The 15,965-nt window shown below is 47.1% G+C and overlaps 1 protein-coding gene across 1 annotated transcript; it reads right to left on the bottom strand.

Moving 5' to 3' along the window:
* Positions 1-1,692: 1,692 nt before the first annotated feature.
* Positions 1,693-15,479, bottom strand: Reg4 (regenerating family member 4). The gene is made up of 5 exons (XM_051165906.1): positions 15,325-15,479; positions 7,797-7,891; positions 6,234-6,371; positions 3,540-3,645; positions 1,693-1,878 (listed from the first exon to the last, which is right to left on the bottom strand). The coding sequence occupies exons 1-5, from the start codon at positions 15,389-15,391 to the stop codon at positions 1,811-1,813; spliced, it is 474 nt and encodes a 157-aa protein (XP_051021863.1). The 5' UTR covers positions 15,392-15,479; the 3' UTR covers positions 1,693-1,810.
* Positions 15,480-15,965: the final 486 nt, after the last annotated feature.

The following is a 15,965-nucleotide window of genomic DNA, read 5'->3' as shown; positions in this document are numbered from 1 at the left end:
ATCGGCTCTTGGTACCCAGCATGTGCTCCTGGAGATTTGTGGAATGGCAATCTACATGAATTCCTAAGGATTACTGAAATTTTGTATGCATCAGCTCAGCTCTAGAGTTAACTGTGGAGCAGCCTTCCTTCTAACGAACGAGAGCCATTTGTCCATGGGGAAGGATGCCCACCACGTGATCTTGGGGGCATGCCGGTTCCTCATACTCCAGTAATTTCCACAAACACTGTCCCCCCAAAATGGCAGTGATCCCCACGCAGAGCTACTTTTAAGAGCTCTTCACGTGTTTAAAGTTTTAACTTTTATCAGTTACTGTCTGGATTTTTATTTTGTTTCTCTTCCCTTTGTGGCCATGGGAATGTAAATGAATCAGGAGGGAAAGTGGGCCCGGGTCCTTTTCACATTGTAGCTCTCCACGCAGGGATGCAGGGTCTGAGGCTTAGCTTCTAAGTGGCTCGCATCAGGCCGCACTCTCAACTTATCTACCATCTCTACCCAGGAATCTGATGCTTCTACTTCCAGGACAGTGATCTGTCCAGATCTCTCTTTGGAGTGGATGATTGACATTCCAGTGAAAATGAGCCTTCTGTATCCACCTGTTGTTGCCTCCTCTGCAGTCTTGTGACTCTGACTTATTTAGCGGCTGACAGGCCTCATTAGAGTAATGCATTGATTATTGTCGATGCTTTTCTCTTTGACAACAAAAGAGGGGTTGTGTTCGTTATCCCTTTCCTCACTAACCCTTCCTTCAGTTTTCCTTCAGCCAGCCCTTGGATGGCTCTGGGTATAAAGGAACATTCTCAGGTTAGGGCAGCATACTGTCGACTGCTTAGCCGTGTCATACAGATAAAGCAACTAACTGGGTGTCCACCTAACCTGACTGTGTGGCCAGGCCACATAGACTTTCTTCTTGGGAGCTTTCCCCTCTGATAGACATGGTCATGGTCACACCAAAGTAACCCTTCTTGATGGCCAGCAAGTCATATTTTCTTCTCCTGCTGCCATGTAGACTCCTGACCTGGGTGGTGGGGATGTCCACATTTTATGGTTTGATTATCTCATTACTAGAGCAAACATGCTATGAGGAATCTCAAACTCTGAACACAGAGAACTGAGCAAGGTCACAGAGCTTGGTAATGGCAGAAAAAAAAAAGCAAGCCTCAAGGACTTCAGGTCAGTCCCCTGCACCATTTGTGACTGTCGACTCCCACCATAGGTCCAGAAAAACTCCTAACTAAATACCACTCCACTCCCTCAACCTGGCTCTGAGTCTGGCAGGTTTACCTTTCACCTCCTCTGCTAAAGTCAAGTGCTGCCAGAGACACAGGAGGCAGAGATCCACCTCAGACCAGCAGAGACTCAGCTGATGGGCATTCCAAGGCCAGAGGATGAACAACAGGGATTTAAGGGATGTGTGTGGGCAACAGAGGGAGGTCAGAGGTCACAGAAGCTGAAGGGGACAGAAACTCACTCTTGGCTGTTTTTTGGCTTCAAAACTTTACTGTTTTGACAGGGACCTAGTGTCAGGAAGTACATTTCTAGTTGTTTGAGACAGGGAGAGGAGAGAGGGGTACCAGAAAGGATTGTAGAGTGAACACTGAGACCGAAGTTACTCCCCCACCATGCCAACCTCTGAGACCAGAAGCCACTGTCCCACCATGCTAGGTTCTCTGAGCCTGATAGTCAGTGCACTGGAGGCCTTGTCAATGCTAGCTGCTGTGTTTACTCTCTGGGATAACGGTTAGATCAGCCACCAGATGAGAGGAAAGTGGAGAATTTGTGCAAGACTGGTAGACGCTTGATTCTTGCTCTATGGCCTGTACTTGCACAGGAAGTGCTGGCGCTTCCTGCATCCATTTTTGTTCCAAGTTAAAAATTCTGTAAGAAAATAAACAGACGTTTTAAACCAAGCTAGTTCAGTGCAGAACTTAGCAGAATTATCTGCGCATTTTTCTTGGCATCCTGGACAAGGCCCAGGGATAGTTCTTTCATGTGTCAACATGGGTCAGATCCAATACTGTTTAGTTGAGACGTGCAGAGCTGTGAGCTGCCTAGATATTGCTAGATGTTGCTCTGCAGGTATTTTGTAGATATTGCTGACACTCCAACCCACAGACACTGAATCAACCACCCTATGTTATGTGGCCTCATCTAACAGGCCTGGAAGTACAAGGATTTACAGGCTGTGCTAGCTTAAAGTCCTAAAGTAAAAAACTGGGTCACAAAGCAGACTATGACCCAAGAGATGTCATCCCAAGAGATGACAAAGGGACATGAGGAACAGAATGCCCAATAAATAGGAAGAAAATAGGAGTCGGCCCTGTCACAGAGAGCAGAGTTCGTGCATGGCTGTGCCTAGGTAAAAATCCATTTACAGATTATAAAAACAGCACTGGGGGTGAGGGTGGGATCTTGTAAAGGTTTTTCCCTTTGAGTCTACCCTTCACCAGCTTTTCACTAGCCTTGTTCTTTTCCCTCGGGCTTGTCATTAATAATGTATGTTCTGCCCTGCCCCTGACCCCACTTGTGTGGCTGACCTTGGGGTTCTGGGGAATCCTTTCTCCACCCTCCACCTTCCTGTGGTGGTATTACACATGACCACTACCCTGTCCAGCTTTATGTTGGTTCTGGGATTCACACTCAGGTTTTCCTGGCCACGCAGCAAGCATATTATCCCCACGTCATCCCCCTAGCGCCAGCTTTCAGTTTCTTTGCGTCTGCAGCCTGTGTCCTGATCGCTGTGAGCCAAAGGGAAACAACGTGGAAGGGATGGGATAAAGCAGACTTGGGCTCCCTGTTCCCACACAGATGCCACAGGCTCCTTCCCTGTGGGGTTCTGCTGACAGGAGAGGAGTTGAGAACTTCATCCAGTGAGAAGCCCAGAACCATGGGCATGCAAGGGACCTAGGGAAACATCTGGTCAGCCTCTTCCCCAAAGCCAGCCAGGCTCAAAGGCAGAAACAGAGGGTCTCATACCACAGGTCCCAGAGTCCCTGGAATGTTTTCTTTTGGAATGTTCGTGGCACTCAGTCTCTCTCCTAACACAGTTTCTGCTATAATGAAAACAAAATGCCAACCTTTTCTTTGATTCACTCTGGCTTCTCACTGCTTCCTGGCTCAGCTCTTTGTGGCCTTGGACTATTCACAGTTGCCCCTTAACTTGGGTGGGAAGCTTTGTTTTAGTGGGTTGTACCTATGGGTCTGCCTGTGTCCTGGCTAAGTTAGCTTTCATAGCAGCAGTGTGAGCTAAGGGATGGCCTAAGAGACTCTTTTCTCTAGCTTTTTGCCTCTGATGGCCTTTATCATAATCTGTCCCCTAATGCCTCCCTCCATTGCTGTTAAAAAGTTCCCTCACTGGTATACTGATTTGTCAAAGACTGCTGGGTGGATACAGAGGTCGAGGCCACTGTCCTGTAAGGTGATGTTGCTGGGTGGAAGGGAGACTGGGAAGGAGGACAAGGGTGCCCCTATTGCTCCTATTTAGGTTAACTAATGATGGCGCTGCAGCTTGGAGAGGGGAAGGGCTGCAGGGAACTTACTCTCCTTGGGGCTCAGCTCAGCACAGTGCCTGGCTTCACTCTTTGTCCTGGGACTCCAGGGTCTGTACAGTGGTGTAGACCCATCAATCCATCGCCATAACTGCTTCTGCAATGACAGGAAACAAGAAAATGCAACCTGGCCAGCTCACAGGCCACAGCCACTCCGTGCCCTCGGCCCAGGGACATAGGGTCTCATGGGGCAAAGTACAGAAATGTATGAAGGACCAAAATTAGGAAAGCCACTCTTCCATTCAGTGATGGAGGAAAATATCATGATTATTTGAGGATATTTACTTTTGATGGAAACATAGTTATCATTGTGCTAAAAATACTGTACTCTTTAAAATACATATTTCAGTCTTTTGTGTTGCTTTTTAAACCCTCCTTTAACATAATGATATACCATATTCTACCTCAATAGCCTCCTATTGGCTACTGCATATATTGTTTCTAATTTCCAATTACTACGAAAAACATTGTATGACTAATTTTGTTGAGAATAACTCTGTGGGGCTAGAGAGATGGCTCAGAGGTTAAGAGCACTGGCTGCTCTTCCAGAGGTCCTGAGTTCAATTCCCAGCAACCACATGGTAGCTCACAACCATCTGTAATGTGATCTGATGCCCTCTTCTGTCCTGAAGCTGTATATGCAGGCAGAACACTATATGTAATAAAGAAATATTTTAAAAAAGAAAGAGAGAATAACTCTGTGTTCTCAAATTTTTTTCCTTGTAATACCGTATTTTTCTAACAATAAGATGCACTTTCCCCCCAAAAGTGGGGGGGGGGGAGATTAGGCTGAGCATTATGGTCCAATTGCTGTTTTTACTGTTTTTCTTGCTTTACTGCTCTAAAAACTGGGTGCATCTTATGGTCAGGTGCATCTTATATTCCAAAAAATATGCTATATTCCAGAGGCAGAATTAATGAGTCAAAGGACGTGACTGCTTTGAGATTATCAACGTCCATTGACAAAGTACTTTCCCAAAATTGCCCACTTGGACAAATTTATATCCTCATTGACTGGGTACAACGACAATTTCTCTATAGCCTCAAGATATTATTCATTATACAAAGAAAATGTTGCAGTCTAAGTTAAATTACATCTTTTTAATTCATATTTTCTAGGTTATTAGACATAGGGTACAGTTTTAGAATATTCATTGGTCATTTGTGTCTCACAGTCACACATGTGAAAAAAGTCAAACTATAAAAATATGTCACAGAATTAGATGTAAATATATAGCTTGTCTCTGAGTGCAGTTTTGATTGACAACAAAGTAAATACCTAAAAATGAGAAAGAAATTGGTCAAGTGTGGTGGCTTATGCTGTTAATTCTAGCACTGGCAAGGCAGTTCTCTGAGTTCCAGGCCAGCCTGGTCTCTATGGGGAGTTCCAGGTCAGCAAAGCCACATAGTGAAACTCTGTCTCAAAAAGTGGAGGAGCTGGAGAGACAGCTCAGTTGTTAGAAATACTTGCTGCTTTTACAGAGGACCCAGGCTTGGTTGCCAGCACCCACAAGGCAGCTCAAAGCTTTGTTACCCCAGTTGCAGGGTACCCAATGCCTTCTTCTGGCCTTCCCAGGCACTTGGCACATACATGCATGCAGGCACACACACATATATAGAAGAAAATTAAAAATCATGAAAGTCAAATAAACACCACTTAAGGCAAATAACTGAAATTACTTTTTCCTGCGATACTGAAAAGGGAAAGCATGATACAGGTCATAGGCAGTTGCCAGGGGGTGAGTACATGCTTATGGAATGCGGTGTATGGTACACATCATAGGCAGTTGCCAGGGGGTGAGTACATGCTTATGGAATGCGGTGTATGGTACACATCATAGGCAATTGCCAGGGGGTGAGTACATGCTTATGGAATGTGGCGTATGGTACACATCATAGGCAGTTGCCAGGGGGTGAGTACATGCTTATGGAATGCGGCGTATGGTACACATCATAGGCAGTTGCCAGGGGGTGAGTACATGCTTATGGAATGCGGTGTATGGTACACATCATAGGCAGTTGCCAGGGGGTGAGTACATGCTTATGAAATGCGGTGTATGGTACACATCATAGGCAGTTGCCAGGGGGTGACTATGTGCTTATGGAATGTGGTATATGGGCGCTGGTGTCTCCAGCAATGTCATCAGAATCAGAAAGCATGGCCTTTTCTTATTAGCTTCCATTTCAGTTAGGTATAGATGCTCCAACTCAAATCCATAAATACAGACATCACGTGACACTTCTCACAGTCAAGTGCCAATGGAGAGGACAACAAGGGTCCATAGGAAAAAAACTAAGGATAGTGACAAAGTGACAAGGTCTAAGGAAAAGGTTAGCTGAAAGTTTAATCAAGACATAATGGTAATTAAATTCATCTGAATCTTTTAGAAGGTTGGCTTGCATGCATTCTCCCCTTAGGAAGGGTTTTAGAAAATGGTTATTTTGTGGCTGAAGATCCAGGAGGACCATAATTAACAACTCCACAAAACGGAGCTATTTAACATTTTTCTCCCACTGAGGGCAAAAATGGGGTCCCTGGCCTTCAGGCCTTGCCTTTCATCGTTGGAGGTGCTCGGCAGAAGGGCTACTACTTACATCCTGCTTGTAGGCCAAGAAGCCATTTCTCAAGAAAGCATAATCACCCTGGGTTTCCCAAGAGGCTCTGCCAGCTAAGCCCGGGGTTACCTTCTGTGGGTCGTGCAGGCCAATCCACACAGGCAGGTTTCTTTGATAGCCAGTTATGTATTTTGATATGATGCTGGCTTCCTTTGGGTTCAAGACAGATGCCAGATGGGATCCGTTTCCATATGACTGGCACTCCAGCTGCAAGGAGAGGCCCATTAGTGATGCCGTGGGCACACAGCTCTCTCCTTGGAGCCCTGGTGTGCCAAGCACAATGGATCCACCACCCACTCCAGAAACTGGGTCCTATGCCCACGGTTGATTTCTGTCACCATGGAAGACAGAAGGCCACAGTGTCGGGTCTCAGAGGAAGAGGCAGCTCACAGGAGATTTAAGACCAGAGGGCCCCAGTGACCTTCACAAAATACTTCACCTCTCTGAGGCACAGTTTCCTCATATTTACAGGATCTGGGGCCTTTCGCTCCATTCTTCCTCTTGCTCTGTGTTCTTTCTTCTCACTCTCTCTGTTCCCCAGTTATCCAGGGATTCACTCAATAAGACTTCTCCCTCCCCAATACAGGATTTCTCTGTGCAGCCTTGGCTGTCCTGGACTCGCTTTGTAGACCAGGCTGGCTCCAACTCACAGAGATCTGCCTGCCTCTGCCTTCCAAGTGCTGCGATTAAAGGCGTGTGCCACCACACCTGGCTTTCAGTAAGACATTTTGTTCCCTAGATTATCTCTGCTGCTTCTCTTGGTTTAATCAAAATTGGTTCAGTTTTGCTTATGCTGCAATGAAATTTTCTGTTTAGATGTCACAACCACACATTTCTCTCACACTTCACTTGCTTTTTGAGGGAAAGTATCCCTATGTAGCCCAGGCTGGACCTAAACTATTCATGACCATCCTGTCTCAGTGCCTAAGAGCTAGGGTGCTCCACCATGTATTGAAAGCCAGAGAATACCATCTGATAACTCATTAGCTGTCACGTGGTGGGTAGATCACCTTTGTTCCTTTCCTTTTCTTATTAAGTTAGCTGCAAGAGTCTTAGACCACTCCAGGCCTGGGCCTCTATGTGGTGATCAGTCACAAGCTAGGGAGGCAGCAACATCAGCTCTCCCCTTCCTTGGACTGGATATTTGGATCTACTTGATGCATAGCTGAAGAGAATAAAATGCCAGCATGTGTGGGTTGTGTCAAGTGAAGATTCCTCTTTTTTCCACTTCTTTGCATTTTTACCTGCCATCCTAGAGACCCGTTTCAGGTGTTTCCACACCACGCTTTCTCTAAGTCTCATAATTGGGGATTTAGTTATTTGTTGCACAGGTGCCTCAACTCTTCATGCCCCTTTGATCTGTGCATCTGTAGCTTTCTGGAGGGTGTTGGCTGCATCCTACTCACTCTGTGTCGGTGCAGCCCACTGAAGGTCTGAACACATAGTATCTACACCATCGATGTTGACACAATTGAACGGGTTGTGCATAGCCCTCTTCCCTTCATTTCAATTGCGAGGCTTCTCCTGGGGGTCCAGGAAAAAACCTTACATTTAAGCTAAAAATGATCCAGGGCTCCAGCTGGCCCCTTCCTCTTAAAAAAAAAAAAAAAGCCAAAAGCCCAAACTTCTTACCTCAGCATGAGACCAGTTTCCTAGCTTCCGGAAGTACCCATAGCAGTGGGACCTATAGTAAAACCATCCTGAAGCACAGCTGGGTCTCAAGATATCTGCACAGAAACAAAAGGTAGTTACGGATTGTGATGGCAAAAGCACTGTCTGGGCGGGCATGCAGTGGGCACACGGGATGGCGGGGTTCCAAAGATGAGGTCCTCAGTGCATTCGGAGGAGGATGATTGTGTTCCAGAGCTACACAGAAATGTTCACCCTCAAGAGCGGCCTGAGTGGGAAGAAACAGCGCAATGTATTAGAAATACCCAAGCCGAGATCATACAAGATGGCGTCGATTGCACACTGTGTCTGATCCGTGGAATAGCCGTGACTGCACAGCCACCAAAGGACCATACTGAGAGCCCCAAAACATAGTGCTGGGGTTTCCCAGAAAGAAGGAAATCCTGTCATGTGGATCATCCATGCCCTCCCACCACAGGACTATGGGACCAAGCTCAGGTGAGCTCCCAGGGCCACCGGGCCACCATTGCTGCTGCTGAAGCTGCTTTTCAGGTTGTGGCCCGGTGCAGTGTGGGCCAAGGAGATGGCGTTCAAGGAGGGGGTGCTGTTCAAGTCGAGCTGGAGCGAGGACTACACCGCCCACACCATAGGCCTCTTGGGGCTGTACTCAGTCCCGTGAGCTGGCTCATGCAAAAGTGGATACTAGGGCCAGAAGGGGGAGGGGGGATCCTATGGCGGATGGAGCACATGATGGAGCCAGAGGCTCAGGAGGTGTGAATCAACAGAGCCACAAGTTTGCCTGGACAAGAAGCTGAGCTGGGCCAACATCAATGGTTTCTGTGAGCAATTCACTGAAGACTTTGAGGGGCCTCCACTTGCCACCTGCTTGATGGTCCACAAGATCCAGTACCCACAGGAGTAGGAGGCCATCCAGGCCTTGATGGCCAGCAACAATCTGGCAAATTGAACAGAAGCAGGAGAGCTCGCTCTGAGGACACAGGAGCAGGTGAGCCAGCCCTAGGGACATGGGAGCCGGGGAGCTGGCCCTGCCCTGAGGACACAGAAGCTGGAGAGTGGGTACTGCCCTGAGGACACAGGCGTGGGAGAGCTGGCCCCACCCCAAGGACATGAGAGTGGGAGAGCGGGCCCTGCTCTGAGGACATGGGAGTAGGTGAGCCAGTCCTGCCATGATAACAGCTGGCCCTGCCATGAGTGGGAGAGCCAAGCCTGCCCTGAAAACATGGGAACAGGAGAGCTGGTCCTGCCCTGAAGACATGGGAACAGGAGAGCTGGTCCTGTCCTGAAGACATGGGAGCAGGAGAGCTGTCCCTTCCCCATGGACAAGGGAGTGGGCCCTGATCCAGGGCTCTGAGTCGACCTCATCCCAACATCTACCCCATGTATGACCTGCTGAATATATGAAGGGGCTGGACCTGCAGATTCAAAGATTAAGAATCTCCTTGACATACAGCAGTCCCAGTGAGGATCCAGTAACAACAGTGTAGGCCTCAAACTAGACCCATGACTTGTAGCAATTAATATTTGAAAGCGAACATATGTAGACAAAAGGCTATATTGTGTGATATACTACAGCTTCTGTGACAAGATTTTTGTTTGTTTGTTTGTTTGTTTTATTTTACTGGGGGAGGTTGCAAGGGCAGAGGGCGAATATGAGGGGGTGGGGAGAGGAGAGGGATTTTGGTGCATGATGTGTAAATCATAGACATTCAATAAAATCACGGCAAAAAAAAAAAAAAAAAAAAAAAAAGTACTGTCAGTACCATGATGAGACAGTTTTTAGACCTAGAACACCTTGAGTTAAAGGACCCTCTCTTTCATAAAGACCCTACTGAGCTGCTAAAAATGTACACTGCATGGGCCATGGGCATCTAGGTAAGTTGATGAAATGCCTGTGTTACATGCACAGAGCCCTGGTGTTGATTGCTAACACTGCATAGACATGGAGGGGCAAGGCTGCAGGAACATGAGGTAGTGGTTAACGTCCCATCTCCAGTCAGGAGCCAGGGTGGGATACATATTGGTGTTCAGCTCATTTCCTTCTTTTTCTTCAACCCAGGCCCCCAGCCCATGGGATGGTGCTCCTCATGTTCAGGGGAAGCCCCTCTTCTGCAGTTAAATCTCTCTGGACACACCCGAAGGTGCATCTCCTAAACAATTCTAAATTTAGTCAAGTGACCATGTAGATCAAGCATCACAAAAAAGCTCCAGGAATTACCTGACAAATGACAAGCAGCAAAGACCTTGGCTATTTCTACTGTTTGAAGAATGAGCACACTTTTACATGAGGTAAAAGGAAAGTGTTTAGTTACGGCTGCCACAGTCGCCAGCCTGTTAAGTGCTGGGCATCAGACCACGCAGTTTACTCAGGAGTTATTTTTATCAAAATAATTCAGAAGGATGAAGTAGGACAGGCTAGTTACCTGACAAAGCATCTCACACTGTGAAATAGAAAAGCCACTCTTTAGATTCAGTTCCATGGCCCAGGGTGGGGGCTGGGGGAGGGGGGAAACCCATGTTTCTACCAGGAACCCTTCCAATCTTTAATTTATAACATGCAAAAATGACAAGTTAGAAACTTGGTAACAAATAATTACAGAGTTTAGAAGCCTCAACTTTTTTATGAGAAGAAAAAAAAGTGATGAAAAATTTAAGTTTTGAGTTTGACACTAAATATTTTTCTTTAAAAAAAAAAAAAAAAAAAGATGTTATTTGAAGGAGTGTCTCGCTAGGTAACCAGGCTGGACACCAACAGATGTTCCTGCCTCACCCTCCTATATGCTGGGGTTATAGAAATGCATTGAAGCCCTGAGAAATCAAAAGCTTTTTTTTTCCTTTAGATCATAGAAATTGAATTGTGAAAGCAGATAGCTTTGCAGATTTATGCTGGCTAGTTTTATGTCAACTCCACATAAGTTAGAGGGAGCCTCAATTGAGGAAATGCCTCCCTAAGATCCAGCTGCAAGGCATTTTCTTAACAAGTGATCACTCACGTGGGAGGACCTGGCCCATTGTAGGTGGTGCCACCCCTGCCCTAGTGGACCTGGCTTCTATAAGAAAGCAGGCTGAGCAAGCCAGTAAGCAGCACTCCTCCATGGCCTCTGCATCAGCCCCTGACTTCAGTTTCCTGCCCAATTTGAGTTCCTCTCCTGACTTCCTTCAGTGATGGACCATGATGTGGAAATACAAGGCAAATAAACCCTTTCCTCCCCAACTTGCTTTTGATTGTGGTGTTTTGTTGTAGCACTGTAACCCCAACTAGCACAAGGCTGATCATTGGTTACTGTTCCAAAAAAGTTGTGTACTGAAATGGGCTCAAATATCAGGAAAGCTCACCAAGGCAGCATTGGGAAGGGCTATGGTTTGAAAGTAAAGTGTCCCCCACAGTCTCATGTGTCTCTGTGCTTGCTCCCCAGGTAGCACTGCTTTTAAAGCCCACAGAACTTTTAGGAGGTGGAGCCTCACTGGAGGAAGTGGGTCACTGGTGGCAGGCCTTGAGGTTCTGTGGCTAGCCCCACTACCTGTCAACTCTCTTCTTCCTGACTGTCCCACCTCATCCTCCTGCCACCACACCGTCCCCACAGCTGTGGACAGTATCTTTCAAATTGTATATGAAGGAAGCCATTCTTTCCCTAAAGTGTGATGGAAGTTTTGGCTTCTCCCTTATGTTATGTAAATGTGTTTCTGTTTTAATTCCAAGCATGGAATTTTAGTTTGGGCTTTAGTCTGTCCACAGCTGATAACTGTCTAGTGCGGGGTGTGGTCTTTGCCAGCTCCTAACAGCCTGCCTCATGCTGCACACAGAGGGGCATGGTCTTGGACTCTGAGAGAGATAAATAGGAGAGCCCAGAGAAAGCAAGTGTGGTGTTCAGTGGTGGCCCGAGGCGAGCAGCAATTTGGAGAGATGAACAGTGTGGTGAATGCAGAAAGACGTTTGAATGCCGCAGCTCAGAGGAGACTGTTTGTTGTGTTTGCTGTTGACTGAGCTTGGTATTGCCCCCCAAAAGCATAATTGACCATAAACAGCTGGGAGAAGTAAAGGGGTCTGTGCCCCTTCTCTTTCTCTCTTACTCAGGGTTAAGGCGTTGGTAGAAGGGAGGTAAAGGCTCCAATACCCCAAATAAAATAGAGGTTAAAAAGAATGTCAACACTGAAGCATGCGTCTCATGCAATGAGAAAAGTAACAGATACAGGAAGCATACCTTTTAACCTAATGCTGGGGAAATGTTCCAGAAGAGAGGCAGCAGAAGCCAAAAATCTCCAACCCTAAATGTGAGGGACTGGGGGTTGGTCACGGTGGGTAACCGTGAAAAGGCACCTGAGTGTAAAGACAAGACCCTGCGCCCCAGAACAATTCACTCCGTCCTCTCCTGTGACCTGGAGTAAATCTGCTTGAATTTTCTGTGGGCAAACACACAGCACAGATTCCCCTCCACCGTGGCATTCTCTCCCCCTGACTGGAGGTCACAAGAGCGGCCATCTTGGGCTACAAGGAGAGGACCCAGAGGGGCCAGAGGAGACCTAACATCACGATGTCTCCAGCCAGGCAATCAATACTCCGTCTCTCCCATCAGGATCTCTGCTGCTCGGTGTGTGCACGCCGCTCTCTGTCTTTTCAATTCGTCTCTAACGTTTGCTTTTCTCTGTATGCCACCTCCGCTCGCTCCTCTACCTCCGGGTCTCTCCTCCCCCTCCGCTCTTCTCCGTTCTTTCTCACCATAGCCTAGCATTATTGCAGTTACTGACATACGCCCCCTAGTGGGAGCATCTCATCTCCTAGAAATGCTTCCAACGGAGGCCCGTGCTCTCTTGTGCCTCCTACTGAGCCACACATTTACCCAGCATTCCTTGGTACCAGGTCCTGCTCTGGGAAGTTTACTAATACTCTACAACCCACCGTCACCCACATTAAGTAGTTCTGGATATTACCACCGCATCCTAGATGAGGAAACAAGGCAGAAAGGAGTTGTTGCGCCTCACACTGCCACAACAAACAAGACAGAGATTAAGATATGACCTAGACAGCATGGTTGTCTTAGCCATGCTTGAGGTATATTTAAAGGACAAAACCCACAAGCCACTCATATTTATTCAGGCTTCCCTATTTAACAGCCAGACCATCCCAGAGAGATGAGAATGGGTGCCTATGGCACAGACAAGGGAACCTGCTGAGTCTATTAGACAGGGATGCAGTGGGGCCTGGGAGTAGCCACTGCCTTCTCAGAAGCCTAGGGGCTTTCATATCTCTACCAAAGGGGTCAACGCCCATCATTGCTGCGCATGGGGTGACAAAAAGGGACATGTCCTAGCACCCCGGCTCTAAACCTCTAGTGAGCTCTCTACTCCGCTAACCTCTTATAACTCCGGTTTCTTGTCCTTACAATGAACAGACAATGCACACTTTCCCCACAGGGTTGCTTGGAGAGTTAGCAGGATGATGCATACCGAATGCTAACAAAGTGGTTAGCTGCCCAGGACATAGTAATTGCTGAATAAATGGCAGCTGGATAGTACTATAGCTTTCTTGTGTGATGCTGGGCATTGGTCTGGTACATAGCAAAAGGCCCTATCACAGAGCTATAGCACTCCAGGCTAGCCCCATGCCTTTTCTCTCTCTCTTTTTTTTTTTTAAACCTGAGACAGGATCTGTTTAAGCTTCTGAGACTGGCCTGGAACTCTGTGTAACCCAAGCAGGTCTGGCTCTGAGCTCATCCTACACTGTTCTGAGTAGCCAGGATTCCAAGCATGTATCCCCAGACTCAGCAAGAATTATAACTATTAAAGACCATCACCATTATTATGACAACTAGGTGGAATATGTCTGAAAATATTACCCAGATGCAATTTCTATTGTCTCTAAATGTTCCTGTTTTTCCTCATTGAGGCCCAGGCAGCCACAGGCCAGGACAAGGAACCATTGTGCAGACAACAGAGCTGTGATCTTGGCCATCAGCCTCTGTTGAAAGAGAAGATCAATTTCTAAGCTCTCCACATCTATTTTAAATTCAAGATTTGGCTTTTTCCATATGCTCTTGTTCAAATAATATATGGGATCTGTCTTAAGCACAGTTCTCTGGAACGTAACAATAAACAAAAAGGCTTTCCACAGCTGGGAGGAAGATATGTCTGGAAAAGAGCCATGGAAGGACCCATGGTATATGTTTCAGCTCTATCTGCTCCTAGGGAGAGACCCAAAGAGATTAGGGAAGTCCTGGGAAAGGGGCTGGAGAGCCTTATTTCATTTTCCAGGATATAGCCAGAATAAATGTCAAGCCCTTAAGGGAAGCCGGAGGTCAGGGTAGCCTTCAAACAATATTTAGACATGGCTGGTAAGCAGCAGGGGCTAGGGGGCTGGTAGGCAGCAGGGGCTGGGGGCTGGTAGGCAGCAGGGGATGGGGGCAGTTCCCAGCATTCTGTACATGCTTACAGGGTAGAGAAATAGTGGCTGGCTTCCCTGAGCAGTCATAAATGATGAGAGGACTGGAGGCTGGACGCAGGTGTGGCAAGGACCACAGCCTTCAACCGAGGCCCCCCCAAAGCTGTATTTGTCTTCACGCTTCCTTGCATTAATTCATGCCCTTGGCCAAGGCCACTCAAGAAGTTCTAAGCCTCCATGGCAAGCAGTTCTTACACTGCCACCTCCAGCTCCCGGTGAGGCTATGGAGGACTGTGAGAGATGACCAAGGCTAGGAGCTGGCCAGGGCGCCACACAGTCTGGCACTGTGACTTTTGGCAACATTGTCTTTCTCTGCCCTGGTTTTACTCACAGATTCAATAAAGCTGTTACATCAGAGGAGCCCACATTTCATCTTATTTCATTCTAGATTTTCTGTGTTTCCCTCCCACACACACCCCTTGGTGCACTCCAATGTTCCTTGTTCTGTGTTCTCCACTGTAGAATCTCTAGTGTCACTGGCACACTCCCTGTCCTTGGTGCTTGGTCCATGGTGTGCAGTAGCCACCTCTGCAGCTAGGTTTGCCGGTCCCTGGTAAACTGGACTTTGGAATATCGTCAAAGAAGAGAAGAGTGTGTAAATTATTGGATGTTGTGATTACAGCTATCAGCCACAGACAGTCTGACAACTGTCTGCTTCCAACCGCCTCTCCCTCACTGACGGCAAACTTGCAAATTTTATTCTGCAATCCTTGATTTAAAAGTATGCCTCCCGAGCCGGGCGTGGTGGCGCACGCCTTTAATCCCAGCACTCGGGAGGCAGAGGCAGGCGGATCGCTGTGAGTTCGAGGCCAGCCTGGTCTACAAAGTGAGTCCAGGATGGCCAAGGCTACACAGAGAAACCCTGTCTCGAAAAAACCAAAAAAAAAGAAAAAGAAAAAGTATGCCTCCCAACCATCTTGGGCTGGCTTTTGTTTGAGTGCAGAACCTTTGACGTGTCACATTATTTTTCATTTTCATCTTTGATATTTCTTTCCTGAAATGCCTGCGTGGGTGAGTGTGCAGTGTGCTGTGTGCTCACTGCCTATGGCTGCCTGCCAACAGTTGTTCTTAACTTACCGCTCAGGACTTCGGGGCCAGCTACCCAGCTCAGCAGTAAGAGCAGCCGCACACATTTGGAAGCCATCTTCCTCTGTCGCTGGAGACAATTCTCCAACGCTTTGACTTCAAGGTCCTCAGAGCCCTTCCCAGTTTTTTTCTTAAAGTCTCTGGTGCTCTCCTAAAACTGCAATTTTGGACCAGTGAGAAAGATGCTGGAATTTAGATAGCACATCAAATTGCTTCCAAGCAGATCAGGGTTTTGCAATGAATATAATCTCGTGTTTAAAGCAGGGATCACAGGCATTTAGTTTGTGGGGTTTTTTTTTTTGTTGTTGTTGTTTTTGTTTTTTTTGTTTTTTGTTTTTTTTCTTACCTGCAAGCCCTTCTGAGCCCACGCCCTAACTGGAGCCTCCAGAAGGGCTTAGCAGTCTGAGCGGTCCTGAGCTACCCGCGGACCCGTGTGATCTCCAGGACAGCCAGCAGAGGGCGACCTGGGCACATTTCCTCACAGGTGACACTAGGCCTTCTAAAGTGAAATAAACGGTTCCAACATTGAGGGTTTTTTCGGTTTGTTTGGTTGGTTGGTTGGGGGTTTTTGTTTGTTTTTGTTTTTGATTTTGTTGTTGTTGAAAGTAAAGTAAACAGATGGCCCAAATACA

The sequence above is a fragment of the Acomys russatus genome, chromosome 23 (genome assembly GCF_903995435.1).
Source record: "Acomys russatus chromosome 23, mAcoRus1.1, whole genome shotgun sequence".
In the NCBI taxonomy this organism is placed as follows: Eukaryota; Metazoa; Chordata; class Mammalia; order Rodentia; family Muridae; genus Acomys; species Acomys russatus.
Note: the sequence above shows the minus strand (reverse complement) of the source record. Positions and strands in the feature narration are given on the sequence as shown.